At 49.8% G+C, this 27,786-nt stretch overlaps 1 protein-coding gene across 5 annotated transcripts; it reads right to left on the reverse strand.

The window, feature by feature from the left end:
• Positions 1–11: 11 nt before the first annotated feature.
• AFAP1L2 (actin filament associated protein 1 like 2) lies at positions 12–27,506 on the reverse strand. Of its 5 annotated transcripts, none has more exons than XM_059821525.1 (18): positions 27,383–27,506; positions 26,779–26,856; positions 22,086–22,177; positions 17,590–17,680; positions 11,340–11,545; positions 10,585–10,764; positions 9,906–9,995; positions 9,024–9,108; positions 7,711–7,815; positions 6,849–7,060; positions 5,017–5,162; positions 4,284–4,395; positions 3,350–3,589; positions 3,083–3,260; positions 2,704–2,871; positions 2,122–2,303; positions 1,389–1,511; positions 12–1,026 (listed from the first exon to the last, which is right to left on the reverse strand). In XM_059821525.1, exons 2-18 carry the CDS (start codon positions 26,831–26,833, stop codon positions 1,000–1,002), a joined length of 2,292 nt encoding a protein of 763 aa, XP_059677508.1. In that variant the 5' UTR covers positions 26,834–26,856; positions 27,383–27,506; the 3' UTR covers positions 12–999. The 5 variants fall into 5 exon arrangements, with proteins under 5 accessions (XP_059677508.1, XP_059677510.1, XP_059677509.1 ...); XM_059821527.1 differs by lacking the exon at positions 3,350–3,589 and adding an exon at positions 13,985–14,029 and having other exon boundaries at positions 2,134–2,303; positions 2,704–2,865; positions 3,083–3,245; ... (1 more) ...; positions 17,557–17,680; positions 27,383–27,503; XM_059821526.1 differs by lacking the exon at positions 3,350–3,589 and adding an exon at positions 13,985–14,029 and having other exon boundaries at positions 2,704–2,865; positions 3,083–3,245; positions 4,272–4,395; positions 17,557–17,680; positions 27,383–27,503.
• Between the last annotated feature and the right edge of the window lie 280 nt (positions 27,507–27,786).

Raw genomic sequence — 27,786 nt, forward strand, 5'->3', positions numbered from 1 at the left:
CAGCCTGTGGGGCTGGCTTGGCCTGCCGTGGCTCTGTGGGGACCAGAGAGCATCAGCAAAGTGATGCTCACAGCCAGGGCAGGAGCGTGGGGACAGCTTTACCTCCCCTCCCCTTGGAAAGGGCAAGCCCTGAAGGGTACGTCAGAGTGAGGAGGCCTGGGCCTTTCATAAATTATTAACAAGCATTCAAAGATGATTTTTTTTTTTTTCAGAACAAACTTCTCGGGTGAAACGGATCAAGATCTTCAAGAAAATTAACTAATCTTCTTTGCCCAGAGCTCTTGGTGCCACTAGTCTGCAGCACAGCTTACAACACAAGAAGGTGAACATGGATCTTTCTTGGTATTCTGGCAAATCTGCAGCAGGGTGGTAGGAGTAAGCACATGCTGGGATGCATCGGGACACCAATTAAAAATCCCCTGGACAGGCTGCTGTGTGCTTCTCATTCATGTCTCAAGCATCGCTCAGGTGTGGGTAGCACCCTTAACTGAAGGCTGGATGAAATGCAGCTGAGTGATGACTGGCAGCAAGACAGGTGAGACTTTGCGGCAAATTTAGACAATTTGCCACTACAGGTTGAAAACCACCAGAGTATAAAGAATAGCAGAGGCCCCTTCTGAACCCACTACTGTCACTAATATAGAAACCTTAATAACTCATTGATAAACCTTCAGAGTAGAAATACACAAAACACCCCTATGTACAGTAACATTCTTGTTTACATCAACTGGGTTAGGAATTTGATGCAAGGATTGCCACTGGTTGTTATTGTTTTAGCTACGTATGATTGGGACTTGTCTGTAAAGAGCAAGATCAATTGGGATAATTCGTATTGGCAGCTGTTGACTCCATCGCTGCGTCTGAGCAGTTGGTGCGACGTGGAGGAGGTGCCTGGTGTGTGGTTGTGTTGCACACTCCACCTCTACCTACAGATGATTGAATCCCCTTGGCCACGCATGGGTAATTCCAGTCTTTAGTCCATCTCTGAAAAACGTGGTTCTAACTAGCTCCCTTCTTCTCCCATTCCTGCCAAGGAATAAAGGCAAGTTAGTCAAAAGGCAAATCTGGCAAGCCACAGTAGCCGTAATGTGCACAGAATCAACCCAATCATCTGGTACCCAAGTGTTTTTGGCTGCAGGATGTCTCTCTGTTATAAGTAATACACACATTTATTCATTTAAATTGTAACCAGGGCAAGCCCAGGTGAAAAGACCAGAGGAAAACCAGCTGGCCTGCTCTGAGTGGTGCTCGGTCAGGGGTGCTTCCCAGGCCAACACACGAGCCCCCCCCCAGCCCCATCCCACCACAGCCAGTCTGCTTGACTGCTGGGAGCAAAAAGCAGCGGCTGTCCCAGATGGATTTTTCTCCTGTACCAATCGGTGCATTACCTTAGCTTTCTGTAGGACTGTTCCCTTCCCCGTCACCATGACAGATAAAGGCCGGTTTTTTAAAGCCGTTGCTGAATTGACTGGTGAGTTCTCAGCACTGTTTGCCGGACTGACACTTTTTGCCTGAATCTACAATAAAAATAACAGAAATCGTGATGACTTCAGACTATTGACAGAGATTGCTGCCTTTCCCCACCATCTCCTAGGAAAGCTCAACAGTCACTGCCCACTGGCACTGAGATGTTTTTTTCAGTGACAAGCCAGTTTTGAAACACCACCAGGATGTGCATGTGTGGTGTGTTTGGGTGTTGAGGACTTGAGCAGAGGTATGGAGCAAGGCTCAGGCGGTAACCATCTCCATGTCGTGGGAACTTGAATCTCCCCCCAAAAACACACCTTGGCTCAGCTGAGCACAGAAGGAGCTGTGCCCAGAGCTGCATGGCCCTGGAGGGTGTTGCTCCAGGTCCACAGGGAAATACAGCCACTGTCCTGAGCCCCAGCCCCCTTTCACCTCCCCATCGCTGCTGTTACCTCATACATAAAATAATGATATAATATTATATAGTAATTAACACAATACTTAGATAATATATAATCTATAAATTTATATAAGATTACATATTGTAATAATATAATACTGTTATTAATTATTGTATTATTAAGCAGGCTGAGACAGTGTGTCCGCCTGGCTGCTGGAAAACCACGGTGGATCCCAGCGGTGTCCCCTATGTACCCGGGGGGCTGCGTTCTCCAGGTGTGTGGTGTCCACAGCAGTGCCCAGCGTCACAGGGCCAGACTCTGCCTTCTTCAGGTTCTCCTTCACTTCCACCAGGCTCAGCTCCAGGTCCACCCTCCGGCTCTCCTTCTTTTTGCATTCATCTTCTATCTCCTTCAGCCTCTGCTCCAGGATCTTGTCTGCAAAGGGAGGGATTGCTCAGTGCGAGCCAGTTCCTGGGTGACCAGTGCAGAGCTGGGGTAGGCACCAGGCACCGGTGGGAGCTCTGCACAGCACCTCCTCGGCATGCAGCTCTGGGGGGGCTGCAGGGGACTTGGGGAGCTTGTCAGGGGAGCAGGGACTGGAGCGTGTATTAGTCCTGTACATTTTCCTTATATCTTGCCCCAAAGGGACCATGACAGAGTGAGCTCTTGCTCTAGTGTGATTTGGGCTATGTGGTTTGTCTCGGAGTGCCAGGTCTCCCCACTGCTGGAGGTATAAAGCCCCTTCTGGTGCCAGGTGGCCTAGGTTCATCACCCTCTCCTCTCCCGTGGTCCCACCTTGGCTCATTTCCATGCATCACCTCTCACCCAGCTCTACCTGTGCTGCCTGCAAGCATTTCCTTCAGCTCCCGCCTCTCCTTGCGCAGCTGGGTGAGCTGAGCCCGGATTTCGTCCTTCTCCTTCTCCAGCCGCTCCTTCTCCTCTGTAAACCGCTTCACCTCCACCTCTGTCCTGTTCTTGCCCAGCTTGGTTTCCACTGCTGCTGCTGGAAACACAACCCATCAAAACAAGCTGAGCCAGGGAAAATGTTTTCAGGAGCTTGGAAACAAAATTAGGGAGGTCACCAACTAGGAGATGCATCAGGCCCTGTGGGCACCACAGAAAGCTACCACAGAGCAGGGCAAAACTCACGCCTGGAGCACCACCTCTCCTCGAGCCCCTGCAGCAGCGGGCACCCACCTATGCAGCCCACTCACCAGGCAGCGGCAGCTTGGGCCGGTGCATGGGCACCGGCTGGGGACTGCCCGCCGGCAGTGTGCCCGCTGGCAGCTCGGGGGCCGGCTGGGGGAAGGCGATGTTCTGTTGCTGCGTCTGGATTTTGATGGTGGGCATCCGTGGTGGTGCCTCATCGGGCTCCGGCTTCTCTGGGTGTTTCTGAGGGGGGAAATGAAGTGGGGTGGATGTGGTGGGGGCAACTGGCTTGCTGATTAAGCCTAGCCCCGTGCCACAGTTCAGGACAGTACCTGCTCCGAGGTCTCCATCGCCTTACTGCAGAGCTCGGCTTCCTTAGCCACGAGGGCTGTCTCGGCTGTGCTCTCTGCCGCAGCGTTGTGGTCAGCCCTTTCCAAAGATGGTGAGCTGAGGGGTGAAGGCTGGCATGATTTCTTGCCAGCACAGTGTAGGAAGGACTTCACTGGGGTGAGATCCAGGTACACTCTGTCTTGGTCTCCCTCCAATTTGCTCTCGCTCTTGGGTACTTCTTCCTGCAAAAAGAGAACGTTCCCCTGAAAAGGGACCATCTGCTGCAGCCAGAAGTACAGCAAACATCTCACTGCAGAGCAGCAGCATCTCACGCAATCTAGAGTATTTTCCGTAAACCTTAGAGGAACTAAAACCCCATTCTCTAAGTCATTCCATACAGAGCTTTTTGGTGTACTGAAGGAAAGGCCCCTCCTGCTCTCCTTCAATAGGCCTTTCCAATGGTAGCAGCAGCCCCATGCAAGGATCTCCCACTGCTGGACACCTAGCAACCCCTGCCAGATTCTTTGCCTTTCCCAGGATAACATTCCCATCCCCAGGATGGCCCATCTTTCTTGTTTTACACACAGGACTTGGTGGTCACATCAAAAGGAATTTTGATAGACCAGGCTCCAAACAATCCACTATCTATCACCAAATAATCCATGCTGTTTGCCGATGGAAACTGAGATTTTATCCTAGCTGCCTGAGGATCTCTACAGCACCCTGCTGGAAACCTCTCTCCCATTCCTTAGCGACTCCTCTCCAGCACCCACTTCTGCCCCGTTGCAAAAGTCTGGATTTCCCCAGGGGCTGGGAATCCCCTTTGTCTAAGTTTGGAAACCCTCCCCCGGAGACTTCTCCTGACCAGGTGTTGGCTCATGGTCTCCGCAGAGCTTGCTGCATCAGGGCGGCTGCCTGTGGCACCAGGCATCTTACCGCAGGCAGGTCTGGCAGATCCACGTCGTCGTACAGCTCCTCCTGCTGCATCCTGCCCTTTGGCAGGTTGTCGATATAGGTGTTGGGCTCCGAGTACTTCCTCTGCATTAAGCTGTGAACAGGCAGCGGCACATCCCGTCAGGAGGGATCGGTCTCACTGTGCAGCTGTGCTGCGCTGCATTTTGGGGCATCTGAGCATAGCAGTCCTGGGGTCTGGGCAGGGTCACGCAGCCAGACGTAGGAGATGAGAAGGTAGAGCCACGCAGCAATGTGAGCACTGCTCCCCTTGCCCATTAAGTGGCACACACCGGAGTGGGGCTACGTTTCCCCTCGGCTCTTTCTTTTCTCGCCCAGCTCAGGCACAGCGCTGCAGCAGCACAACTGCCCTGCCCCAGTGGCACGGTGAACCATGTGGCTGGGTGCCCATGGCCCCGCACCGACCCCCCAGCCAAGCCCACCCCACCAACCTGCCTTTGCAACAGCCACCTGGGTACACACCCCTAGCCCCGTCCCGAGCCCCATGGCAAGCTGCAGCTCAGGTTAGATGCATCATGGTGGGACAATAAGTGCTTTCCTGTCCCGCACTGAGCTTCCAAAGAAAGCGACTGAGCTGCAGCCACGAATTTACCACCTATTCCCATGGCAGCCAACCTCCCACGAGCAGAGGGACCCCTGCTCTGGCTTGCTTCCCCTCCACCAGTCCCTGCAGCCCAGTGCATTACCGCTGACGTACAAGAAGGAGTTCTTTGCGGCGCTCACAATGCAGGAAACCCGCTCAGCATCCACGTAATCGTAGGTAAATTCCTCCGGGTCTGTTTTTGAACCTGACTCCGACAAGAGGAGGCCCAGCCAGTGGCCCATTTCTTCTGAGGACTTTGCCTACAAGGCGATCAGACAGATAGTACAGGTTGTGGGAGCCGTTCCTCCGCACTCCCGAGGCTAATGCAGGCTTAGCCTTGGGTTGGGAAGTATGCTGGCAGGGGGAAAGATGAACGGTTGGGTATTTATATTAAACCTGAGACTACATTAAGAAAGAAGTACCACTCTGGGTATGGATTGATTCGCAAATTTGGAAGATATACGAATGCAGCTCTTCACTTAATTCCTTCCTAAAATTTCTAGTCAGTCTGCATTTTCCTTTCAATGGCGATCAACTCGGCTGTCTACAAGAGAAGTCTCTGGGGCTGGAGATGCTGGCAGGGAGCTGGCTTTGGCGAGGAAAGCATGCGGGTCTTACTCTGCACCAGCAGAGCGCAGCATCGGGATTGCCAAGCACAGACGTGCCAGGAGACCCGGGCACACCAGGGAGGCTGCGGGTGCCTTATGCCAGAGCCCAAACCCCTGCCAGGGCTGTTTGCACAGGGGAGAGGGGAAGGGAAGAGTTTAGAGTGGGATCAGAGAACATCAAGGAGAGCCCCTCGCTTTAACATGGTCAGTACCCAATTCTCAGCTGCAGCAAACAGCCTGACATTTTGCAAAATGAAGAGTTAAATATGGTGCCTTGAAGTCAGGTCTAGCAAATAGCCCCATGCACTTCCCGGTAGTGGGGGATTTCTACCTGGAGCAAGAAAAAGTGGGCTGATGCAGCCATCTTTTGCTTTGATTTGAAGAGTTACAGCAGTAAGCACAAAGTAAAATTCAGGGCAAGTGAATCCCAAACTGGAAAGTTTATTTTAAGCTTTCAATCTGTTTTATTTAGCAGAGACTTCAGTCCCTGGGAAGCCTGCCAGCCAGCCTGTACATTGAGTCTGATATCCCAACAAAATACAGGTTCTTCCATTCACAAAATGTAAATTTTCCCAGCACCTCTTCTTCACATTTATAATTAGGCAAAATGTCTTAGACACAGACATACCCTGAATCAGAAGCTAAACAAAAACACCTTCAAACTTCATGGCAAGCCCTCGAAGTCAGTTGTTTAGCTATAAATATTCCACCCACTGGAAAAATACAGGAAATTGCTCACATTGTCCACCTCCTACTATAATCACGCTGCCGTCAGAGAGAACTAAGATTAGAGATAAACAGTCCTGAATGCAGGCAAAGGAAAGCAACAGCTGGAGATGAATTCACTTGCACTTTCAGGGGCAGATCTGTGATCGGTTTACTTGGGATGCATGACCCATGGCTTTGGGACTCTCTGTTTTCAGAAGATGAAGTTCTCTGTTCCTCCTAACCACAGACTTAAATCCCTAAAGTGGCATTCCTCTCATCTAACATTAACCACCTGAAATGCATCCCATATAACTTAATCATCCAAGCTTACCCTATAGTCAGTGGAAAGAGATGGGCACCTCCAGAGGACCCTTCATCCCATCCTAAGATGAGTGCCTAAGATGAAGGCTGAATGGTCCTCTGGAGGCACCAGCATCAGAGACAGCCTGGATTACCAGCCAGGCGGGACACCTTCTAGGTTACCACAAGCAGGTGAACCAAAGTCCCACGCTTCAGGTTCTGTTTTGCTGGACTGAGGGTTCCTCTGGAGGACCTCACCGACATTTAGGCCTGCTAAGACACCTGACATGGTGACTTAAAGCAGAGCTTGCTTGGAGATAGACACCCTACCTCCAGAATGATCCGTTCTTCCCCATTGTGCAGGATGCGGAAGGAGTAGAGATGTTCAGGGCTTGGCTCTGGGATAATTTCACAACCTGCCAAACTCAAGGGCTGCTGAGCCAGTTTGCTTCGGTTCTTGTCCTGGTAGAAATGGAGATGACCGTCTTTTATCTGACACCAGCGGGACTTCCATTGGCTGTTCACTAGCACGTTCAGGTAACCTGCAAGCAAGCACAGGTTACTTAGGCATATTTTCCACCCTATGGAGAGAGAGAATCCAAATTCATTTGTGTGCACAGGGATGTTTGACGAGTAAGTTCTGAGATTGCTGCACAACACAAAGCCACAGGCAATGACAAAGAGCAAAAGCACAAAGACAAGCTGTCCTGTCCATACAAAACACGTGTAAAGGGTAAAAATCTGTTCAAAATGAAACCCTTGAAATTCAGGTCAGGTTTAGAGCAGCGAAGCTGTCTGCAGTTGGTTAGACAAAGCTGGTCCCAGATGGTGAATACAAGCTGACCCACACAATCATCTCCCTGCTGACTCCCACACCCTGGGCTGATGCCCAGGAAGAGCAGCACTGATGCCCTCTATGTGCATGTGTGGTATTACTTGCCCTTCTTGGGCCACCCTGTGAGCTATTGCTCACCCTTGTAAACCACACAGTCACCTTAATGTGTAAGAGGCACCTCAATCTGCATGGATTTACTGGCACAGACCAAGCAGACTGTTGCTTCTTTGCCTTCCCCAGCAGGACAGCCTAACACGTGCATGTTTGAGAGGATGATGCTTGGTGCTCATACTGCCCTGCACACCAAGATCCAGCCCTGAGCCAAGTCCCTGCAGGGGATTTCATGCTGCCACTTACTGGAAGTCTCCAGGGATCTCTCTGGGCTATCCAGGGAGCTGGATTTTTTCCTCCCAAGGTTCATCAGGTTGCTCAGTTTCAGACCAGTTGTGCCCTTCTTCTTAACTACCAGAAAAGAAAGAGACATACGCGTGGCTTTCCCAACTCACAGCCGTACCCACAGCCTGCTGTCCCAGCTGGGTGTCCTGCCCCAAAGCTGCCTGCACCGAACAGCACTGCAGCACACACATCCCTTGCAGAGGGCAAACTGTGACTCAGGGACAGGCTATAATAGTCCAAAGCCCAGGGAGATGATGAGCAGGATGGCACCAGTAACCTCAGTTAAGTGATTTGCTGAAGATACTTAATCTATATTGCTTTAAACTTGGGTTAGTTCTGACCAAATGCCAGTTGCTACAGGAAGGCTGTTTGCACAGGTCTTGCTGTGCAGGTGCCAAGCTCCCTTCACTTTCTTACACTACAAAGAATTGAGTTAAAAACCATTACCCATAAATATTTATTGCATTCAAGTCTTTTCCTTTATAAAAGAGGGACTCAAGATGGGGAGGGGGAATAGCTTATTCCCAAAGAGCCTCTTCCACATTTTCCTACTGAGCACATCAGTCAGTGCGTGAATATGGCTGTGTAATCCTGGTAAGAAATCAAATTGGATGTTTTTAGTCCAGATTTTCCTTCCTGCTATCATAACAAAATGAAGTCCTACTGTAGAGGGACTCAGCAGCTGAGCTCCATCTGTTGGGTGACTCCAGTGAGTCCTCAGCATGGATTTCTTTTTCTCTCTTTCCGATACATAGATGGGTCCCACCATCCTTCTAATAGAGCATCTCCTCTTTTAATGTACTTACCTGCCCCATCTTATAGATGGGGAATGCAGCTTAAAGCCCAGAGTCGGATGCCCTACTGTAAAGATGTAACTCTCCCATTGGAGGCAGCTCAGCATTTCGCACAGGTACTCCCCAAGTTTCTCTGCAGACATCTCTGAGGAAAGTCACTTAGGTTGCATTTATGCCATCTCAAACTGTCCCAAAATGACTTGCCCCGAGTCATCTAGGATTTCTGTGGTAGGGCAGGGATCACACCCAGGTTTCTCAAGCCCTATCCTAACTCTATAACTGCTAACAAATCCCAACATCCACCTGTCACTTCATTATGGAAAAAAGCACTGAAATCAAATTCACAGGCAGTGAATTCACACGCAGCTTTCACCCCGCATCAGGTCAGTTTGAGGTGGTGGTGGCAGAAGGTACAGAAACCCTCGCCACATGCAGAGTCGGTGGCCTGGTTTCCCTGTCATTCCCAGGGTGAGATTTTACCATCTTTTGTCTCGGCCGTCTCTGGATGGCCATCCGTGCTGCTCCCGCTCTCGGAGGCTGCAGAGTACCTCTCGAATACCTCCACCTGTCAACAAGCACCAGACACAAGCTCTTCAGATGCACGTGACCCATTCCTCCAGCCAGCACCCGCCTCAAGTGCCTTTCCCCCCCTCCTAAATCATGGGGTCCCACCCTTTCCATACTAGATGCTTTCATACAGACATATCCCACCAGCCCACCCATGCTGTGCCCTCCCTGTTGTTTCTCAGCCTGGTCTGGGCAGATCCAGCACATTAACGCCTCCGGCTGAGCTCGCCTCTGAGGTGACGTGGTGGCAGCACCGGTGCCACCCTATGGCCTCCTGCCCCGCAGCCTGGCTGGCAGGGGCATTTGCCAGTCCCTGTAGGAGGGCATGGGCAGAGGAACTGGCCAAGTGCCCAAACAGGTCCATTTTGAGTGTTCACCAGAGACTTATGAAGGTTTCTTTCTCCTCCCACTGTTCCAGAACAAGCTGCCCCCAGGGGAGTGTCACCTAAACCTGGACTAGAGAGTGGCCCAAGCCCTGGCATCCAAGGGTCTATATCCTTTCCAAAGCTCTTGGTAAGCACAACTGCCCTGTTGGATGAAATGGTGGCTGCTGCCCTGTCTGGAAGAGATACCAATGCTGAGTCGGTTTTGGGGGAAAGATGTGGCAATAAAATTAAAACTGCAAAGGAAAATTAAGATTGTTCCAATAACGCTCCTTTTCAGCAGAACAGAGGTCTGGTTACACTCATATCAGTCTTTGCTCAGATAAAATTACTGCACCTAAACCTATTATTTATTCAAGGAAGAGGGTGGAAAAGCCTAAGTGCTAATTCTCTCTGTAGAGACAAGCTGTACCTTTGGATAACTGAGACGCTGTGAATCTGGGATGTACTGGTTGCCTTCACCGCCTCCTTCGCACAGCAGACCACTGGTCTCCTGGATTACCTGTGCAGAGGGGAAGCCATAGCCTGAAAGAAATCTGCAGTAATGGGATCAGTACGCTTCCCCCCACCCAGGGCAGGCAAAACCACAGCAGCCTGGGAGACCCACAGATTACGCTCTCTGTGACCCCAGGGACTTTGCTGGCGTTGCAGCAGGCAGCCAGCAGAAACTGCCAGATCCAAGTCAGCCAGGGAAGGGCTGCCAGCAAAGGCAGTCCCAGCATCTCGCAGCTCCGCTGCCACCCTGGGCTCCGCAAAGGCTCATTCTGCTGCTGCCGTCTCAGGGAAAGGGCTACATCTCACCCCATCCTCAGCCACTTCACGTTGGGCACTCCCCCCAGACACCCCTCCTGCCGCAGCAGCTGGGCTGGGAGGTCCCTCCGCAGCCTCCCGTGCGCAGAAGGCGGCAGGGAGCTGCAGGAAGAAGCTATCCCAGGACATGAAAATGAAGTGGTGTATTTGTATACAGGCTTGCAGCGAGGAAGGGAGCCAGAGCACGCAAGGACAGGACTGAGATAAGATACAGTCTCCCAGCAAAGCCAGGGTAGGAGCATGGGAGCACCAGCGGGGCAAGCCCCGAAGGTGCCACTGACCCTGAGCCACTGCTCTGCCTGGTCTTTACTCTGCAGCCCCAGCACGATGACATCAGCGTTCATGGGGATGATCTTCAGCTTGTGCTCCTTCTTCCTCACTTGCTTTTCTTTATGAATGACAGTGCAGCCCAGCAAATTCACGTCGAGCTGAGGGCTGTGGTCTTTAGAACTCTTGTAGCACTGGGGAAGGAAGATGGGAGGGCAGGTAAGAGGCTGAGGAGGAACCTTCCCTCTCTCTTGCTGGCGTGAACTCACCCCTAGAAGTGGCTCAGTGCAACCACCCGCATTAAGTGCGCTGAACACAAGAAGGTCCTACAAGGCCACCATGTCCACACAGACTATGCACAGGACATCTTTGTATGTATAGAGATACACATGTATCTATGTACATGCATATATAGTCTGAAATACCGCTCACAGATACCGCTAGAGGGTCAAGTATGTGGTTAGCCAGTGGGACAAGCATCCCTTCTGCCTAACCAACTCAAAAAGTTTCCCCAAAAAGCATCTCTAGGCATTTTGGGAGTTTGGGATTTTGGCCACAAACGTGTCCTTGTGCCCACCTTAGTAGCCCCATGCCCACGTCCCTCCTGAAAATGAAGTGAGATCCCTAAATCCCTGGGACATGGTTTCTGAAGCTTTGCTTCTAGAGGTATTTTGCTTTTGACAGCTAGTTAACGTAGCCTGAGGTGCCACTTCCCTCACCAGCTCATGAAAATAGGTTGTTTTAGGCAGAGAGTGGAGGATCTACCCACCAGCAACCTGGTGTCCTTGATAACACACAGCTGTTTTGCCCACTGTCCCAGCCACTTCTTTCTCCACAGGAATGCACAGATGCGGGCATCCTTCATCAGCTCAATGGTGGCCTCCGTGGATGGCCACTGATGGGTTGCTGACTTGCCTTTGCTGCTCTCTTCTTCATCATAAGATTCATAGGAGCTACTAACAGCTTCACCATCTTCTATAACAAAAGCAAAGCTTTATCATTAAATACATTCCTAGGACAACTCTGGGCCTATTGCCTGCCTCAGCCATGCTCACACATGCAAAAGCTTTCAGCGCAGGAATGTGTCTTTTGAGGCTCTCCTACAGGATAATCAATAGGAAAATAACCCTCATAGATCCTTTTTTCTTTCTAGCCCAGTATTAATCTCATTGCAATGTTTTGTGCTTAATAGTCTCAGTTAGCAAACACTCAAAAGACACTTCTCAATTGACCACAAATTCGAGAACGTTCCCTTGGATGTTTTCTGATGTTTGCTGCTTTTTTTCCCCCCAAAGATGCTTTTTCTACTTTCCACTTCAAGCCAAACACTCACAATTTTTAAGGCAACAGCAAGCTACAATCAGCCCTTGTCCTCTGAATGTCAGAAGTAAAAATGGTATTTGTGAGGCCATGCAGCAAGCAACGATCTAGTCTATTTGAGATGTCATTCCACTTTCCCTTTCTGGGCTAACAGGTCTCTCTCTTTACTCAGCGTCTAAGGGACAGCAAAGAGCTTTGAAGTAATAGACTGTTGCAGCAGCAAAAATTAGTCATAAATGGCAGCTGTAAATAACAGTAATCACATTTTTCATGTTCATTCCTAAATGGATTGCTACTTTATTAGGATGAGCTGGGATTTTCGATACCCAGCTTGAATGTATTCAGGTTATTGGAGTTTTCAGCTGATAGGAACAGCTGGTCGTTGGTACCAGACTCATCAGAAACAATTAAAATGTTCCCACTGACTGCAGGGGAATTTGCAATGGCATTTACAGTACAGCCTTTATTCACAAGGTAGGCTCACATAGCAAGATGGTAAGATTTGGGCAGCATCTGCATAGGGTTTTGCATTCTTGTCCTACTGAACAGCACGGAGGAATATTGTTAAGTTTCTCTCACCAGAATTTAATCTACTTTTGATTCTCATCAAATCTTAATATCCACATAGAAGTAACATTATCAGATTGGTGCAAAATTAAAAGAGGAAAAGCAGCCAGAGAAGAGAAAAAAAAAGCATTAGGAGCTTCACTGAAGAACATTTCTTAAGTTGGGCTTATTCTTAAAATAAAAGGAACTGAGATGCAGTAACAAAGCTACAGCCTTACCCTCAGTGAAATCTCACCCTATAACATCCCGCAAGTGATCAAAGCTGCACCAGTTAAACAAACTTATTAAAAAGCAAATACTCCCTTTCAAAGTATCTGAATGGTGCTGACAGCGCACTACTGGCTCACCATCTCCACACCCTCGAAGTATTGGACTATCCATCTTTTATGGGAAAACATTACCCCCCAGCACATGATCGCTACGCAGACCTTGTCCACAGGCACTCTGGGAAGAAATCCAGATGGAGTTAAAGTGTGGAGGTTTCTCATCTCTAGAAATACCAAGAAGCTGAACCTCTGCGCTGCTAGGGACCCTTCCTTATGCAGCAGCAGCAGCAAGGATACCTAAGGGAACCTCATCTTCTAAATCTCCCTTCTTATCAACATGGGTCTATTGCTAACTGCCCCTCTGGCCCCTTTTGGGTGCCTCGGGTGCCCCTCACCTAGGCATTAGGTCTCAGGCTGCCACCTTTCTCCTAGGGGAATAACACTTTTCTTCCATGCTTTCAGTGGGAGCCCTGGCTGCTCTTTTGTGCATCAACCACAAGTGCCTCGTGAGATGAGCTCTTCTCTACTTGAAGAGCTGCAGCCGTTTCTGGCCCAGTGACACTGCTACAGCCTCATGATGGAAAGACATTTTCCAGGCTGTGTAGTTGGCAAACTGGGACAAACCTCGCTTGGGTCACTTGAGACAACACTGTCATCACTACTAAGGCTCACTCAATCCCAGGTCATACAGCTCCGGCACTTCAGTACATGGTCTCCATTTCTACCTACTGGCAGTTTCAGCTAAGACCACAGTTTTATCCTCTCATTGCCATGACATCAGTGGCAGCCATGTTCTTGGATGTCTTCATCTAATCCACCTCTGCTTTCCTGTTTGTCTTCCCACAGCCTCCCAGGGAGCTAAATCAATACCATGACGCAGGAAGCTCCAACCACCTCTTGCACCAGAGCTGCCTCTGCCTGCACAGAGCACCTTCAACAGTCGCTGAACGGCTACTTGGCAATACAGCCAGCGTTACCACATATCAGCTCCACATCAGTGACCAGAACTAGAGGAATAGAGGCTAGGAAGGTTCCCTTCATTGTGGTCTTGAGCATGGGGAAAGGTACAAAAAATGCTGCCTTGCGTATATCCAGCACGGGCAGAGAGGGGAGAGGTGGTTACCCTCCATGCACATAATGGGCAATGCCAGGGGGAGGCACCTGATCATCTTTGCTGAAACTGAGTTGTTGGTTTGTTTTTTGTTTGTTTTTTTTTTTTTTTTTTTAAAAAGGCACTTCAGGTTTGGAAAGCATGCCATACCCATCGTTATTGTGGCATAAATAACGCCCTCAGTAACCTGCAACCCTGGCCTGGGTCCAGCCGCAGCAAGCCTACCAAAAAGACCTGCACAGTCAAAAGGAAAGAGAAAGGGAGACAAAGAGAAAGCCACAGATAAGCAAATGCGGTGAACAAGGGCATCAGTCCAGCTCAGCCCCGCGCTTGTCCCTTGGCCAGTGAGGCTGCCCCATCCCTGCTGCCGATGGAGGAGCATGGCGTAAGGTGAGGCTTCAAACAGAGACAACGTTTTCAACCCGTCCCCTCAAACAAGGCAATTCCCTTTAAAACTGAATCATCGTCACTGTAATTAAAATCAGCCAGGGCAGATGAGCTGTTTCAGCCAGAATAATTATTGCTCAGTTGGCAGTCACGTTGCCCCTTTCGTTTTCACTCTGTTTCTTATCACACCCTTCAATTATGCAAATACAGCCAAGGATGATAACGGTTTAACACATTTCAGCCCAGGAGGAAAGGAAAGCAGCAGCATTTGCTGGAGCTGTAAAATGAAAGGCAGAGGTGTCCCCAGCGGAGAGGTGGGAATCCTGCTGATGAAAGAGGAACCCCGAGACCCAGCGGTCTTGCCTGCCTGCTTCATTTTAATTAATTCACCCACGGTTTGCTACAGTGCCTTGCAGTCCCACCTCTGACGCTGCACAAATCCTCTATCTCCTCAGCCCATCTGGAGGCTTGCTTTGATGTCCTTTTTTGGCAGCGCACCCACTAATTTTAGCGATGTTCCTATTTTTGTTTCATTTCACTACGCCCATTTGTTTGGAGACGCATGGGTGCCTTCCAAGGCTCGCGCTGCAATTCTGTTGGAAACTTCAGCAGCAGCTCCCTGGACCACCGGCCCCTTCCCTACCCAGCTTGTGGGGAGAGACGGGTGAGCACAGAGGGCTTGGGGGGTTACTGCGGTCAGGCTTTAGCATCTTTGGCCAGGGCAAACCCACGCATGTCCAGACCACCCTTTAGCAACACCAAGGTCTCAAGGCAGTTGCTAGCAATGAGCATCACTCCATGTAGGACAGGTACAGGGTACTATTGCCACCTGATAAGGTGAGGGGGAAGAAGGGATGGGGAGCCCAGTTTTGTACTTGTTGAACCAACAGGCAGGACCGAGACCTGCAGGTTTGCCCCATGTGCCATGGGATTTGGAGCCTGATCTCTTGAGGAAAACCAGAGCAACAGCAGCTTCCCAGCATCGCTGCCTTGACCTACCCTCTGCAGGGCGTGCCACATTTTGCTCTATCCCGATCTCCTGCAGCCTTCTCGTGCCACATACCTGCTGCTCCACATCTCTCCCTGCTCCTCCTTCCCACTCACCCCAAGGCACCTCCTGAAACATGAGGTTACTGAAAAGCAGAGATTCTCAGCAATGTGATGCTGCCTTCCTTCTCATGCGAACCACCTTAAAAGCCATCGGCATTGTAGCACACCAGGTGGTTTGTGCAGAAGGGACCTGCTGGGGCCTGCAGAGAGGACCGGCAGTTGAGCAGTCAGGGGAGGCAAAGGCACCACACACCTTGGCGGCGAGGGACTGCCTGGACTTGCAGGTCCATCTCTGCTCACTTCACGGGCTCCTATCTCCGCTTACCACCACGATGCTTCTCAGTGAAACACCGAGCCCGCTGGTCAAACAGCTATTCATCGCAGCCACAGATTGCCCCACTGTGACAGTGCTCCCATCTTACGGGGTTTTTTCTCTCTTTTTTCGACCATGCTTGCAGGGCTCTGATCTCTTGCTTCCTTAGGCATCTGACTGGCCTGGATTTCAGTGGATGGGGGGTGTATTTGCATCTTTGAGCAGCAGGTTACCAAGGAAAAGTGGAGGTTTACGTTGGGTGTGTGCTTATTGCTTCTGCCAGCCAAAGCTCTCAACGCAACGCAAGTTTATGGAGCTGCCTGGATAACATAACCTGCTTTTCCCAGCACACAGGTCCATGGCTGTACTCCAGCTAATCCGGTGTATGCCTTTACACGCCATGGCTCTTAGCACGTTATCCTCTTTCCTAATGTGCAGCAGGGGAAAAAAAGTCCATTTATCTTACAGTGCAGGCAACTGGAAACCCCCTGCGGGGATGAGGCTGCAGTGACCTGTGCTGCCCTGGCTGCAGGAGGGCTTCATCCCCCTGCACCCTGCACATCACAGCCCTGCCCTCAGCCAAACAACCTACAGCATTTCAGCAAAACCGAGCTGGCACCTAACTACACGTGGCAGAGCTGGGGTGACCTCTCCTCTGCACATTTCACCCTGGCCGGGATAAGCCTGCACCTTTTCCCACCCAAGTTGGGAGTTATCTTCCTGTTCACCACTGTAATGTGGTTGTAGCCAAAATGGGATGGTTCAGAGAAACGCAGATCTTTCTACATCTCCTTTTTTTGTTTAGCACTGTAACTGCTAAGCTGTTGTGAGAACAGCGACCCACACTGAGCTACGAGCTGTCCAGGAGAGAAAGGTGCACACACGCAGTTAGGGCTGCTCAGATACATCAACCCCCGGCAGCTTCAAGCAGTGGCACCGCTGCTGCTTCCCCTGCCAGGGAGCTTCAAAGCCTGGGGGTGCACACTGGGGCTGGAAAGGACTCAGCTTCCCTCATGAACAGCTCGGATTCAACAGCCAAGGGTTTAGATCCAAATCTTTTACCCTTAACTCTCACTCCTCTGCTTGCTTCAACTCTCCCCGCTCAGCTCTGCCGCACACTTCATATATCATTGCACCCTACTCTGCTGCAGTCGAGGCTGATGAGCAGAGAGCTGCTTCTGCAGCAGAGCGATATAATCTGTCTCATCTGGGCTTAAAAGGATTATAAAGCGATGACAAGATCAGCTCTGCTATTAGATCAGAGGGAGTTAATCTCTCATGAAGGGTGTTCACTGAAAGAAGGATGCACGAATACACCTTAAAAAGTGAGGCTCTGGGAGCTCAGCCTGCGTGCCGCAGCCTCCTCCCAAAGGGGTGGGGAGCCCACAGGTGACAGGTATGGGTGGCACTGCTGAGGACATTGCTGGGAGATGCAGACCCGAGCAGCAAGCGAGTGTGCGCAGAGGGAACCCGCACACTGTCCCCTCACATGAAGTGTGGCTTTTTAATCAAGTTTACAGATGGCTAAACTGCCACAAGAGACAGAGATGAATAAATGGCCAATTATAAAAATGGTTATCACAGCTAACAGACCAACAGAGTCAGGGATTTTGAGCCCCGAAGGGACGATTAGAGCACTAGGACATGAATGCAAGCCATCACAGCTTCACCGCTCCTCAGTAGAAACCTGCGTCTGACTACAGCCTATCTTCCAGAAACCCGTCAAGACAAAGAATACTCACAATGGTTTATAATATTTTACAGTCGTGTTATATTAACCCAGATGTACTACTTATTTCTGGAGGAAAGTTAAAAATTTGAGTAATTCAGTAGCCTTTTCTTTCCAACTAGCATTAGATCTGTAATATCAAATGTGACCAGCATCAGAAAACAAATTTGTCACACAAGCTGTACGAAATGTCTGCGCTTTCATTTACTCGTTCTCATAAACCTCAAGTCCTCCATCTCCCACATAAAACCCCCCCGAGAGTTAGCTGTGATATACCATTTACAGAGACATCATATGGCTCAGCCTCTTCATAATATCCCTCTGGGGATTCGATCTTGGGGACCGGAGGTTGTTTTGTTTCAGGAATCTGCAGAATAAATAAATAAAAGCAGCATGATTTAAGGTAAAAACAGATACTTGAAAACAATGGGTCATCCTTTCTATTAGCACTAAAGTGCATCCTAGTAGGTGAGAACCTTTAGGTGAGTACACGAGAGTTTTCATGTAAACTGGTTGAGATGACAGCAAAGAAGGAGACTGCTGAGGGTTTCCAGTTAGCTCAAATATAAAGGAGTTCTTTGAAATTACTGTATAATTGTGTCATAAATATTATTTTTTTTAATTGTGCTGAAAGCTCTGGGAAGATCAACTCATGTGTTTCCTCAAAAGCAGCAATTCCAACCCATTGGCCTTATCGTGAACTGGGACTTCTGCCTGCTGCACCGACCCCCCCCAAGCTGCTCACCGTAACTGGGGATGATCCTCTGTGCTATTGATTTTCTTAACAGGGAACCAGAAGGGTGGACATTTAGTGCAATCCTGGCTTTACACTGAAAAGCGTAGCCTGAGCATTCACTGGTCGTGTCTCCAAGTCTCTGACTGACAGCAAACCAACAGCTAAAAATCTCTGCTTTAGGAACTACATCAGGAATCTTTAATTGTGCTCTGAGCAAAAAATGAAGAAAATGGATAAACAACACTGATGGAAAATAAGCCTTTGAAAAGAGTCCAAATGTTGGAAAATCCCTGTGGTGCCTGCCAAACCCCTCCCTAAACACAAGCAAGGGCTGGCAGGAAAAAACAGTGCCTTGATCCTTTAGAAATACCAACACATGAGGGAAGAAAAAAAAAGCGAAGCTAAGAAACAAACTTTTTACTTTTCAAGTAGTTCACATGGCTGTTGAACGTGAGACAGCGGAGCTGGAGATCACAGTAGCAAGAGCACGCAGCTTACACTCTTCCCAAAATACGTGGCATTCCACTTCTCCCATCAGGATTCGACAGTAGCACCCCCCATTCCCCAGTGAGGTGTCCCCTCTCCTCGCCCGGGTCAAACCACCCCCAGCCATCTGACAACGGTATGCTCTGGCTCACACCGCTTCAACCGGCTTCTGAGCGAGACCTGTGCAGATCCTGGATAGGATGTTCAGTTCGTGCAGGGCTAAAGCCCCACTCCGCCCAGGAGGACAAGCAGAAGAGCAGGTCTCTCTCTGTTGCAATGTTGTAGGTCATGGATCATGCACAGTCCTTCATGCCAGCCCACACGATTGCTCCTGGTGGCCTGAAGATGATGTGCCAGATGGGCACCAGCACTGCAGAGCAGTCTAAGCAGGACCAGTCCCTTTGCAAGTCATGCCAGCATCATCAACAGCAGGTTCAAAGCTGTCCATCCTGTCCTGAATGTTTCCACCAACAGGTACTGCTGCCCAGAAGTAGAAAGGAAGCTTTGAAGGAAAAGATGTACTGGCCAGCAACTGCCCAAGAAGGGGGATGCTGCTGAGCCAGTGGGAGCTAGGTTCCCTGACCACAACAGCCAAAATCACTCATCCCTGCTCCCACATGGGCAAGCTGCAAGTGATTCTGCCAACCTCGCAAACTTCTCAAGTGTCTTGGATGAAACCTCCTTCCTATGTGGGTCTGCCAGATGCTGTGAGCAGACTCTGAGCTTGCTTTCCAGAGCCACGTAGGACACACTGCCGGAAAACACTTGCCTCCAAACACTTAAAGGTTTAGGAACTTGTCCTAATGTGTTAAATTAAAGAAATAAAAACAAACCCAACCACTCCAAAGCTTTACTTAATGCCTGCCCTGGCCAGGGAATGTGCCTGCAATTGCCATCTGTGGTGGCCTCCTGCGTGTAAGCCAGCTCACGTTGCGCTATGACCATAAACAAATTGCCTACACAAAGAAACGCTGTCAGTTTATTTGACACCGTCCCACAAATGTCAGGGAAGGGGGGGAGGGAAGGGGCTGCTCTGTTTTGTTTCCTCCAGACAATGGAAGCCAACAGGGACTAGGTGGGACTGCACCTCAGCTGCCCCACAAGCTATTTTTTTCTCTTCTATTTCCCTAAAGGCGTGGAGTTGTTTTGTCTCTAGCTTAAGTCAAAGAGTACATGCTGCGTTATCTAACCCAGGCTGGTCCTTGCAGAACATTTGCCTGTTGCATTACGGCACAACGGAGCATGCAAATAAAACCACCTTGGGCATCTGCATCCGCACCGCGTGACTTTCTCAGTGGAAGGCTGCGGAAAGCGGCAGAACTGCCAGGGCTACCACAGACGAAAGGTCACCAACGTCTGAGCCACAGCCTGCAGGACTCATTGCTTAAAGGTTGCTTTGGGACAAATCCAAAGAAATTAGTGGGATCCAGCTGGGCCACCCCTGTTGGGTTGCCCAGTTGTTGGTGTCAGTGAATACCACGGACAATCTGCTGTGCAGAGCTTTATCACCAAATTTCTCCTGTGCCTCAAAAGACAAGTGTAGAACAACAGCACAGAGTGCCTTTACATCACCAAACCACAGAAAACTCCACAGAGCTAAAATATATTCTGAGGTCCTTTCCTAACATTCTTGTTTCTAGGGAGCTGTGCTCTCTCCTCCACTGCCCAGGTGGCCATGGCCCCTGCCCGTGCCCGGAGCCGCAAACACGGACAGGGAATATTCATTCCCCCACAGCAGCAATTTCCACACACTAATTGGGACCACATTAAAGCTCTTCCCAGCCCCACTCCTTGAAGCATGCACTTTGAAAGTACTATGAAGTATCTTTTCTGCCAACAGCTCACTGACACTCAGATGCTCACAGCGAGGAGGTAGTTGATTGCTTTATCCAAAGGAGGTTAGCTCCAGTGCTAAGTAGGTGGGAGAAGGTAGTTCCCAGCACAGGCCTGGGAGAAGATGGATGGCTTAGGTACCCTTCTCATCTAATATCCAAGACTGTTTTTTTTCTAATTCCCTCAATTAACTTCCTGATTGCCCTGCCAGAAAGCTGGGCTGCACCAAGCACAAGCAGAGATGCCTTGGGGACACCCGTCTGCTGCTTCCCCAGTCATGCCTTCATTCCACCGCACCACCACCCTTGTGCCCGCTTCCCTGTGACAGCCACCACCCCCTCCGGCTTTGAGAAACCCAAAGCCAAACAGCAATCCCTACTCTGGTCGCTGCTCCCAGGTGACATCCCTGGCCAGTTGCGTGGGCAGAGACCCCCAGGGCTGGAGCAGCTCCCAGCAGGCAACCGCACTGTGTCCGGGGGTTTGCTGGCTGCATCCTGTCCTAACCCCTTGTTTTCCCAGCTCCTTCAGCTAACTCCAGCTAAGCCACACAGCCCCCTGGGCAGAAGTCCTGGGGCCTCACCCCACGTCCTCCTTCCTGGGAAAGGAGCAGATCCTCCTCTGTGGTCGATGGATGCGCCACCCCGTCCTCCTCCACACCTCCCCCTCCTCCCTATGCACACTCCCTGCTCTCCTTCCCTTTCACATCCCGAAATCCCAGCTACAGCAATTCCCACGTCGGATCAACTACCGAACAACAACATCCGGGGTCTCAAGGATGACCCACGTCTCTCGAGGACAGCCAGGCTGTCTTGCTGGCATGGAGACAAAATCCCACTGAAGGCTGATGGTGTTAAACTGGACCCTGGCTAGATTTACAACTGGACTGTGACCAGATTTATAGCTGCCCTGTGGAAAAACCGACAGTGCTGGCAACTCCTTCTCACAGACCTGTGGGCTGTACAACCAGCATAACGCCCAGCACGTTTGCCCAACGCACAGCCAACACCAGGCGCTTCAGCTGGAAGCAAACCTGATCTTCCCTGCTAACGGTCAAAGGGTGCAAGGCTCTGCCGTCAAGGGAGATCCTGGTGCTGCCCAGGGATCGCCCCACTGCCTCGCAGCCGAAGGATTTCTGGCTTTTGTAAGTTCATGCCAGCAGCCCAGGCACAGCTGCTTTACAACTTGGAGATTTCCAAATCAACAGTTGAGAGCCAACCTCACCTTTGTTTCTTTGGCAAACCTCAATTCTCTCCATTCTTTGAGCCTGGATTGCCACGCGATGGGTGTGGGTTTCCCTGGCAGGGAACACAGCCTGTTTTGCACAGTGCTCCTGCACACAGACGGGAAGCCCAAGGCTCCCACAGCTGTCTGCTCCCTCTGTGCACGAGCTTTGGGAACCACAGGGATTTCTGGATGCCCAGCCGCCCCGGAGCATGGCCACCCTGCCTGGGCCACCAGCCACACACTGACCTGCAGTGCTTGTAAAGACCAAACATATAGCTGGAAACCCGTACAATAGGGAACCTCTAGTTAAATATTTTTATTTTCTTTATTTTAAACAAAGCTCACCAGGACTATTTGACTCACTACAATACACAGGCAGAGGTCTCTCCGTTCACCTGTGCTGCACAGTGGGTAACAAAAGCGAAGCCTGCAGGGGTTCAGATCCCCAGGCTGAGGGCTAGGCAGTGAAAAGCAAAGGGTTTGCAAAACATACCTTGGGAGGAGGGAGGTCCGGCAGGCTCTTCTGAGGAGGGGATGAATGCAGTCCTAAGTCTCCATTGGTCACGGAGTTTCTCTGCTCCAGCGCTGCAAGCCAGAAACACAATTATATCGATGACATGTGGCATTTCCCAGCAGAGCACTCACTACCCGGGGCTGTGCAGAAACAGCGAGGTGCTATTTCGGTAGGAAGCAGAGTGGCAATTACAGGCAGCGCTGCAGGGCCACCATGTCATTTCAGGCCATACCCAGGAATGTGGCACCAGGAGACCCAGCAAAAGAGCTGGCCTCTGGTTTTTGGACATGTTTTTGCTTCTGGAGGGAAAACTGTGAAGCCCAGACCCACTGCTGAAACTTTAAAGGGTCTTGAGAAGCAGCATGGGCAGATGCTACACAGTACCTGGAAATCCAAAGCAATTTAGTCCTTGCTAGCTCTGATGCCTGCTGCTGCGAGCAGACAGATTGGTGACTGTCCCCACCTCTGCTGCCTTTCCAGAAAACTGGGGCTAATACCACTGTGCTCTCAGAGCAAACTGCAAAGGTTGCTGCCTAGCTGGGCTGCACAACGGTCTATCGAAGCCAGCCAAGAACAGTAATTTAATCGCTATTGAAGGAAGAGTTGCTCTTGAAGCAGCCCAGGCCAAACATGTGAAAGGGCATATGGGAGCAGAACTGCTCCAGGCAATCTGTGTCTGCCGCTGGAAAGTCAGAATTTCCAAGCAGCTGAATGCAGAGTGATTCAGTAGCTGGAGGGTATGTCGAAGGCCCAGAAAACTTGTGTTCAGTCTCTCTTCCCCCACCACAGAACTCCTGGGTGGCCTCAAACAAGTGCCCAAATCCCATGACCTCCAAGACAGTGCAACGCAGCAACGCTCAGGAAGAAGTAGGAGCAAGGCACCAAATGGCTGAAAAATGAAGGACTTTGAAGGCATTATACTGTGCAGTGGGGAACTCCCCTTTTACAGAGCATCTCTTGCCAAATACTATGTGAGAAACGAGGCTAAGGTATTCAGATATGGCGAGTCCAGTAAATTAAAACAGAATTGGGTCCAAAATCCTGCAACGAGTTATGGTCTAACTCCCTTAGTCACCTGCTGATGCTCCAGCCACGTTCCTCGGGCACACACAGAAACCACCAAGGCATCGCGCAGTGCCCAGCAGCAGTTAGCACCACGCTCAGAAGACGCGGGCAGGAACTTTGCTGCATATTTCTGGGCTTTAAAAATAGAAGCTGGAAACCACTTTACTTTGTTCATGTCTGGGGCTCGGAAGCCACGATGACAGCTCTGCCCTGCCAGGCTGCAGCCAGCTCCTGGCCTGATGGTGCAAGAGCTTAAAACACATCTCATGAGAAATCTCGCCCTGTGACACGTCTCCTGCTCATCAGCACTGGCTAACTTCATAAGTCAGGAGGACACAGAGACCCACGGATCAATAGATACCAATTCCAAGCAGCTGCTCGCACCTCGCAAGTAGGGCTGCTGGATGTTTTGTAAGGTTCAGAGTAAAGCAGGTGAGCCTATGACACAGACTGATCGTGGGGAGATCCACCTACTAAAATACCCCATGATTATACTCCCAGAGTCATATCTACAGGCTGCTGTTGGAAGGTGGCCTTTTCCGTAGAGGACCAAGGAGATGGCACTCTCAGGGTGGACACCTTCCATCAACAGCAGCTGCTGAGGCCACTGCTGCTTTTGAAAACAACAGAAACAAGTTTAGGTTTTCCTAAAGCCCCAGTGGGCTACTACCCAAGAGGGGATTATCTCCACACTCACAGTTGTCCACACAGGGAACTTTTTAGGGGCCTTATAGCAGAGAGTAATGGACAGGCCAACTCCAATCCTCCTGCTCCAGGCAGAACCTCCCATGCTCAGCTCCACAGAAAAGAAATCATTGCAGCAGCAAAAACCCCTGCCAAACCCTTCGCAAGTGGTGGCCATCTGTTCTCGACTCTCCGGCAAACCTAGCAATCATCCCACTGAACCTCACTGTGCCAGGAAAATGCTGTTTGGTTTCTGTACCAGCAGTTCCTCATCCTCCCACCAACCTTGGAGCACAGGATGGAGACCACAGCCTCAGTCCTCACCCTGCTGGAAACTTGCCCACCTCCATGGACACATGCCCATGTACTCCAGCTGAGGAGCAGAGCAGGATATGAAGGAGCTTTGATTTTCAGGCTTTGTGCAGGAAGAACCATCCCTTTAACCTTCATACTGACAAGACCCCTGGGAGATGTTACGGGGTTTTCTGTTCCGAGATTGCAGAGGGCAGCTATCGCTGTGCCCAGCATGTGGGGTGAAGCACCTAAGGCATGCTTTCTGCACGGAGAGTCCACACAGCATGTGCTGTACATACTCCTTCCTTCTGCTACACACATCAGCACCACAAATCACAGGCTGTTTCCTTACTGGGGTGGGAGGGAAGGAGTATTTTTTCCTAGACAAGCGTTAACACTTTGCAGGTGTCTCCCGATAAAGATGTCTCTCTAAAACCTGGAATTTGGAGAGAATTTAGAAGAGGGGAGAAAGAAAAACCAGGCAAAAAGCCTACTAAAATTCACATCTGTACAAACTGTTATTTATCTGTGCTGTCTGTTCTTTGTAAAAGTGAATCTCTCCTGGTTTTTGGGCTAAGAGGACTGTAGTGTGCACCGCCAGGAGCCCTACACTGTGCATCACTCCCACCTCCCAGACTCCTGCACCTTGATCCCTCTGTGCTGACTTCCAGAAGGAGATGCCTTCAGCTCACTGAAGAGCCCCATGGATTTGCAGGGTAGACACTTGCTGTGTTTCTCAAGTAAACGAGATCAAGTAAATGATAGTGCTTTCATCACTCACTGCAGTGAATTCCATTACTGTGCCATTATAAGGCATCTCAAAAGCAGCGTACTGTTCAGCTTAAATCCTCACTGATGGAATTGGAAGTAGATACAGTGAGCAGTGAAATATGGTTTTTGCAGAAATAGCATGTTTTAACGTTTGGAGGGGAGACTTTTGGAGCTGATGTATTATCACTTTGGAAAGCATTTCACCCTGCACTGACTAGAGCATACTCGAGCACAGCTACAGCGATGAAGAAACCCTGCAGGGCATGAGAGGTCCCATTGACCTCAGCCACAAAAGTGTGGTCACCACGTCCCACCAAAGGATTTCGGTGAAACAAAGTGCAGAGCGGCAGTGGATAAAAGGGGTAAAGGGAGCTGCATAAGCACTGGGGGATCCATATCACACCCCCCAGCACCAGTGGGTACGAGGGCCCCCTCCACCTGCTAAATCTGAACCTGCAGGTCCCACTTCTGACCAGGCAGGCACAGACCTCTCCGTGCAGTTACAGAGGCAGCATCAGGGCTGTACACCCAGCTGCAGCTACAGCTAAGATCCCATACACGTGTCTCACTGACTTCAGCATTTCCAAATAACTCCGAAGTTTTACTTGGAATAGGGAGGTTGTCAAAAACAGAGGGAGAGATAAACGCCAGGTCCCACAGGGAGCGACTGAGCGGGTAGGCTCATGGCCTTGATAGAGAAAAGTCTGAACTAAAAGAACCAACTCTAAAAATGCCTGAAATTTGCCCCCAGGTTTCAGCATGGTGGATCAGTGCAAGTCTTGTTTTTATATAAAGAGATGTTTCTGTTGCTGCTCAGCCGCCGGGAGCTACCGGGAGGCTGTGCAATCCTGTTATGGAGCATTACAACATCACCCAGAGGGCCGCATCTGGAGATCACATATTGAGGCTGCATGCGTAATCTGGGAGGACATCCTGTCTTCAGGAGTATTTGAAGTTAACCTAAATTCAGCTGCAGGTAGTTTAAAAAACAAAACAAACAAACAAAAAGCCCACCACAAAACAATAAAATCAAACCAAACAACTTTGCAAATGGAGCTATCCCAACTACTGCAGGACCAGCTTGTCAACAGCAGGCTGCACTTATGTGTCCTCTTGTCTCATCTATTTGGATCGGAAACTGTGGGGTAGGGTCAGCCTCTGACTACGTGTGCATTAAGGAGATGTGTGTCAGTAATAATCTCACTCTACGCAATTATTAAAAACAGCCTTTGTGATGAACTTCAAAGAGCAGGGACGTTTTCAGAGAATTATGTTCTTTCCCATGTTACAAATTCAAAATCTGGGAAATCTAAATTGGAAATTAATATTTTATCTAGGTTTAATTTCTTGGCTTGTACACCACAGGACTCTCGCGTCCCCTGGGAGACTAAGGTGCTCTGCCCGCGCAGATGGCGAGGGTGCAGGCTGAGCCTGGGAACTCGCCTCACAAGGTTGTGACAACGCAGACCCTCTGGGCTAGTACAGAGCAACACGCTAAAGACGACATATGCTTTCAAGGTCTCAAAGAGGTGAAGTGACATGCTTCGTGGCCAAAGGAAACATGAGGGCTTCTTTAAATATTTCGGGCACTGGAGCTGCAAGCCTTAGAAGGCAACATTTTAATCCCAAAATAACGCCCTCCAAAGTGCTGCTTCCAGGAATAACCTCACAGCGTTGGCAAGGACCATGATTTCCAAAGGAATGCAATGAAAATGGCAGTCCTTCCACACCATCAACTGCCTCGTCCCTCAGAGGTGCCAGAGGGGCCTCCACCAGTCCCAATAAGGCAAGGCTCTAACCACATGTGCCTTCATTGCCCTGTTAGATATGAGGCAACCATTAATCTCCATCTCCCTACCTTTGTCTTGTTTCTCCTCGTCACCCTGCTGTTTATGGACGGTCACTTTGTTCATGTAAATATATTCCTCATCGCCACCTGCAACCAAAGGGAAAAGTGAGCTCCTTAACCACCCGCTGCTTTCACGTTGCTACATTTTTCCACAGAGACAGATGTAAAAAGTGTCTCTGCTGAGTATATTTTGGGGGGAGCATACTGGTTGAGGCAATGTACAGGAAAAAAAACCCCAAGCAATAATGAAAAGCAGAAAAATTAAATGCTTTATAGTCAGGAAATTCCATAAGTTAAAATTTCTACTTAAACATTAACTTGGCCAAACAGTACATCCTGTGTATCTTACAAAGTGGATTAAATAAACTTAAGGTTTAATAAGGAAAACAGAAAGCATCAGGAATCTTGGGAATCCTTTGCTTGTAAAGCTAGACACATAACTATAGTAATTTTACATAAACAATTAGAGGTCACTGCAAAAATAAACTCCGTTTCATTTTCTCCTTCTAATTTTCATGCCTCCCCAACAGCCTCCAAGAAGATGTTGCTTCAAGACACTGTAGCAGTTCCCACGAGAGCCCACCGCCCCATCCTCAGTTTTCCTTGCCCGTACCACTGGACTTGGTGTAGACCCGCAGAAGGTCGGAGAGGAAGCTCTTCTTCACAACAGCGGTGCTGCTCAAGTTCTCCTTGTCCAGTATCCTCAGAAAATCTTCAAGTTCTGTGAGCAGCTGCTCGAGAGCTACGACAGCAACAGAGACAACAGTTGGCAAAGCAGTTGGGTGGCATTTCAAAAAAGAACATACATTAATTCTGAATTTTCCAAGATCCTCTGCATTTTTCTGCCCAGAAATAATTAATATTTGGTTTTTCAGCTTGAACCCTCCCTTTAGTTTTGAAAAGAAAGCGGGTCCCAAAACCAAAAAGGCTCCAGCTTCCCTTAGTCTGTTCATACACCAGCAAAATCCTATGTAAATATCTGTTCTTCTTCCTCTAGGACTTGTTGCTCAAGGGAGG

The sequence above is a fragment of the Gavia stellata genome, chromosome 9 (assembly GCF_030936135.1).
Source record: "Gavia stellata isolate bGavSte3 chromosome 9, bGavSte3.hap2, whole genome shotgun sequence".
Taxonomy (NCBI): domain Eukaryota; kingdom Metazoa; phylum Chordata; class Aves; order Gaviiformes; family Gaviidae; genus Gavia; species Gavia stellata.

Coding starts and splice junctions, on each gene's coding strand:
- AFAP1L2 (XM_059821525.1), bottom strand. CDS start 26,833: ATGAACAAAGTGACCGTCCATAAACAGCAGGGTGACGAGGAGAAACAA. Junction 9,996..10,584: donor AGGCAGAGCAGTGGCTCAGG/GTCAGTGGCACC, acceptor CCCTCTGCACAG/GTAATCCAGGAGACCAGTGG. Junction 2,304..2,703: donor AATGCTTGCAGGCAGCACAG/GTAGAGCTGGGT, acceptor CTCCCTTTGCAG/ACAAGATCCTGGAGCAGAGG.